Source organism: Vombatus ursinus, unplaced genomic scaffold (assembly GCF_900497805.2).
Source record: "Vombatus ursinus unplaced genomic scaffold, bare-nosed wombat genome assembly UNPS02002944.1, whole genome shotgun sequence".
Classification (NCBI taxonomy): Eukaryota; Metazoa; Chordata; class Mammalia; order Diprotodontia; family Vombatidae; genus Vombatus; species Vombatus ursinus.
This window is the reverse complement of record NW_020942722.1, coordinates 1-5,032: the sequence shown is the minus strand read 5'-3', so window position 1 is coordinate 5,032 and position 5,032 is coordinate 1. Positions and strand designations below refer to the sequence as shown.

Sequence of the window (5,032 nt, the reverse complement as noted above, 5' to 3'; positions counted from 1 at the left end):
TAGGGCTACTTAGGACAGAATATTGTGTCCATTGTCAGATATGGTCTCAGCATCAGATATTATACTTATAAACAACTTTTTAAGGACAACTTCATATCCTTTGACTATTTATCTGTTGGCTGTTTAATCCCCTCACTTCACAGATGAGGAAACTGGGGTCCATAAAAAAGAATGTTTTCTGGAAACACTTACATGAACTGATGTGAAAAGAAGTGAGCAGAACCAGGAGAACATTGTACACAATAACAGTAACATTGATGATCAACAAATAAGATGATGGCCTTTGGTAATTAACTATGAATGACTTAGCTCTTCTCAGTATTACAATGATCCAAGACAATCCCAAAAGACTCGTGATGGAAAATTGCTATCCACATCGAGAGGAAGAACTGATATAATCTAAATGCAAATCAAAGCATGTTATTTTCACTTTTTTTGTGTGTTTTTTTCCTTTTGCAAACTGTAATTTTGGAAGTGTTTTTTTTTCTTTTACAACATGACTAATATGGAAATATATTTTACATGATCGCACATATATAACCTATATCAAACTGCTTACTCTCTTAGGGAGGGGAAGGGGAAGGAGAGAAAGAGAAAATCTGGAAGTCAAAATTTTATAAAAATGAAGGTTAAAAAATGCCTTTACATGTAATTGGAAAAAAATAAAATATTATTTAAAAAATAAAAAAGAATGTTTAAACAAACTATTCATATCCTGTGACCATATATCTATGGTCTCTTCATAGATCAAGAAACTGAAGCCCAAAGAGAAAAAAATCATTGGTCCCCAGTCACATAAGGTTTTAAGCAATGCCAGGATACAAATCTGACTCTCGATCCAACCTTCTCAAAATATACCCTGAAAAGGAAGGAGAAGGAAAGGGAGGGTACAAAGTACTTTGGAGCTGGGTGGCTTTTCCACTGACCCACATTGCAGGACCAGAGGGTATTAACATAATCGTTGATTTAGAAGTTACTTGGCCACTGGACCTATGTACCCCAGCTCTTAGCACAATGCCTGGCACATGGCAAGCATTTAATAAATCTCTGTTGACTGACTGGCTAATTGGTTGACAAGAAGACCCTTATGAGCTTGGTCACTGGTTTCAGCAACAGGAGAGTACTTCATCTCTTACCTCGTTTATAATCAAGGAGTTCCCAGGCTGTAGGCCATAAAGCCAAAAAGCAGGGAACACAACAGGCCTGGGGACAGGAAGCTCAAATCGATGTAAGAGTTTCTCCTCACTCTCAACCGAGTAAAATGAGACCTGATTCCCCTCTAGGTCAAGCCATACACCCACCACCGTGGGCCTCTCCTTGGTGATGACTGTTTGGCAGAGGCCTCACTCCATTCCATGCACCACGAGTCCGTGGTCCTGCCCAGCAGGTGCCTGTGGGCGATGATGTCCCTGGAGGCCACCCCAACGGCCCAGGAGGTGCAGTCCCGAGTGTTCACCTCCCAGTACTGCTGCCCCGAGGAGAAGCCTTCACAGCACAAGATCTGGCTGTTCTGGAACCTCTCCCGACTCTCAGGGTAAAACTGTCGATGCTGTGACACGGTCACTTTTTGACAGTTCTTTGACACCTCCAGATAATAAGAGGCAGTTCTTTGGTCAAAGGTTGGAAGCATGGACCCTGAAGAAGAGATTAAAAATAGAGACAACTCTTGATTATCGGTGCTAATGAATTAACCCACAAACATTTATTAAGTACCTAATGAATCACCAAGTAGACTATGTGTGCTTGGGATACAAAGTCCTTGCCAAGGAGCTTTCATTCTAACAGGAGAGAGAACATGTTCACATGTAGGTAAACAAAAATAATATTAATAAAATTATACTAAATAAATAATAAAAATAATAACGGTTTCACTGGACAGAAGGGAGGAAACAAACATTTATTTTGCACCTACTATGTGCTAGGCACTGTGCTAAGCACTTTACAAAGATTATCTCATTTGATCCTCACAATAACTCTTCGAGGTAGGCACAATTATGATCCCCTTTTTATAAATAGGAAACTGAGGCAGACAGAGGTTAAATTATTTGCCATGAGTAATAGAGCTAGTGAGTGTCTGAGGCTAGATTTGGACAGGTCTATCTGACTCCAAGCCCAGCGCTCTGTGAACTACGGCACCCCTGGCTGGCATAAGAAACTGTCAGGGCAAGGGAATGCCCTCTGCTAGTGCTGGCCAGTCCAGCACCTTCTTTGGACTCACAACATTATAAAATCAGCTGGAGCCCTGAGTGGGGTCTCAAAGGAAGTAAGTGTCAAACGTGGAATTCAAGTTCACATCTTCTGACTCCAAATTGTCGCTCAGGCTTAGGCTCAAATGAAAGTGAATTAGCAATCTCTGGGCAAAGGTCAAATGATGGAAGGAATCAGTGGTCCATAAGCATGCTTGCGTGGGCAAGAGGAAGTCCACTGTGAATGATGATCATGAGGTAGTAGGGTATGTGCTAGCCTTGGAGTCAGGAGGACCAGGGTTCGAGTCTAGCCTGGTCTGAGTGTATGACCATTGGCAAATCACTTGATCTTTCTAAGCTCTAGTTTAGGGCTTAAAATGGAAGTAATAATATCTCTGCTCTCTAACCCCAACAGGATTGTTCTAAGACTCAAATTAGATAACTTATGCAAAGTGCTTTATAATGTTAAAGGGATATGCACTTTGACTCACTATTATGATTTCATTACTATATTACTATTGCTTTTACTATAGATAAATTATCTTTCACGAGGTAGCAAGGTGGCATGATGGATGCATCACTGGGCCTGGAATCAGTAAGATGGATATTCAAATTTAGCCTCAGACACTTACTAGCTATATGACCCTAGACAAATCGCTTAACCTCTATCTGCCTCAATTTCCTGAACTACGAAATGTGTATCATAATGGCACCTACCTTCCTAAGTTGTCATGAGGATCAAATGAGATAATATTTGTAAAGTGCCTGTCATGGTACCTGACACATAGTAGGCTCTTAATAAAGGCTAATTACCTTCCCCTCCCCTGCTCTCTTCTCTTATCGAATGGAGTTCAAATAGAAATGCTTCTGAAACAGGTCACCATCCCCACTACCATCATTGGCCTTCTCAATCCAAGGTTGGTAATCAAGAGTTGACTTTCCTCTGGCAGAAAATGTAAACAGGCTGTAGCTGGGTCTGAAATCCAGAGGTATGCCTTCTCTTTCATTTGGATAATGAGGGAACTCCCAATTTCTTAAGACACTACACCCAAATTCAGGGAATATGACATGAGGAGGGAAGGTAGTAAGCTGCTAAAGGGGTGCAAGTGGGAAGCCAGAACATGGTGATGAAATGACAAGTTCCAAGTGCTATTTGTCTCCATGGAACTCAAAGCCCACAATCCAAGTCACTTGAATACTTACACTGAGCAAACTGGCAAGATCTCTTGGGCCCAAGTTGTCTCTGAGCAGGCTGTAGACTAGAAGAGCAAGGCGAAGCCGCCAGGGGTGCCTCTAAGAGAAGATAAATTTAAGGTAACTCTTTCGGACAAAGGCATGTGAATAGTCTTCATAGCACTGTACATCATGTTGGAATAAGTATGGATATTCTACATAATAGCCTGGAAAACGGAAAATTTGAATTCTCTCTGGTCATACCAAGAGTCCATTCAGGCCTGGATGCAGCTTCAGACAGTAGCCAAAAGAAACATTTTTTCTTTTTTGAAAGCAGCATTGTCCCCCCAAAGACCTTGTCCCCCCAAATTGATGGGTTGAGAAGGGATCTCTAAGCTAGAAGTTTATGTACCAAAATGGAAGGATCTAGATTATTTTAAAATCTTTATGGAAGGAAAGAAGACTTCTTCCTTGGACAAAATGGCGCTAGTAGGGGCAGCTAGATGGTGCAGTGGATAGAGCACCAGCCCTGGATTCAGGAAGACCTGAGTTCAAATCTGGCCTCAGACATTTGACACTAGCTGTGTGACCTTGGGCAAGTCACTTGACCCCATTGCCTCACCCCCCCCCCAAAAAAATGGCACTAGTGCTGGGGCTCCAAAGAAATCCAAATATAGCCCCTGCTTCAAGAAGCTCACAATCCAATAGAGGAAATATGCAAATATTTTATATTTTAATTTAAAATGCAAATATATATATATATATATTGTACAGGTCCTAAGAGCCAGGGTAGATCTGATAATTCAGTGTAATGTAATACACAAGAATTTTTTATATTCCTTCTACATGGAAGGTAATATGCTAGGTATTCAAGACACAAACACAAAACAAAAAACCAGTCTCTTCCCTCAAAGAACTTGCTTCCTACTACAGGAGTAGAACATGTCTACAGATCTATGAAAACAATATAATAGCCTCCTAATTGGCCTCCCTGAATCTATTTTCTCTCATCTTCAATCTCTCTTCTTCCTAGCTGCCTGGATCTTCCTAATGCATAAACCATGACCACATCATCTTCTGTTCAAATATCAGATAAAATACAAACTCCTTTGCCTGATACTTAAGACAGTCCACAACCAGGCTACAACCCTCTTTTCCAGCCTGATTTTACATGGTTTCCCTTCACATACTCATTCTAGTGAAATTGGACCACCGTCTATTCACAAAGTTCGTCCGGCCTCTCTCGTCTCCATTTGTTAGCATGAGCCGTCCATTATACCTGGGAGAACTCCCTTCATATGTCTGCTTTTTGAAACCCTTCTCTTCTTCAAGACCCAGTTCAGCTGTAACTCTTCCACTGATCCCCACTAGCTGAATGGTTTCCCTCCTCAAATTTCCTTAGGATACTTTCTCTGAATCTCTCATTTGCCTTTATCACATTATATCATTTTTTTCATCTACATAACCTATCCTTCTCTCCTAACACTCATCTCCATTAGATTACCAACTCCTTGATGGAAAAGACCATCCTTTTTCATCTTAGCATGCACAATGCCTCAGGTAAAAACTTTCATACAAACTTCTCAGGAAGGTTTCTCCAATAGTTCTAATGGTGAACTAGGGTAGCACCAGCCCCACCCTTCTTAATCACTAGTCCAAATGTCCTCCATTAT

General features: G+C 41.0%; 1 protein-coding gene across 1 annotated transcript; it reads right to left on the bottom strand.

Annotated features, from left to right (window-relative positions):
- Nucleotides 1-714: 714 nt before the first annotated feature.
- On the bottom strand, nucleotides 715-4,622 carry LOC114049078 (E3 ubiquitin-protein ligase RNF135-like). The gene is given in 4 exon segments (XM_027870269.1): nucleotides 715-1,333; nucleotides 1,336-1,635; nucleotides 3,390-3,479; nucleotides 4,550-4,622. Coding segments are annotated over 4 exon segments (690 nt in total). The 3' UTR covers nucleotides 715-1,106.
- Nucleotides 4,623-5,032: the final 410 nt, after the last annotated feature.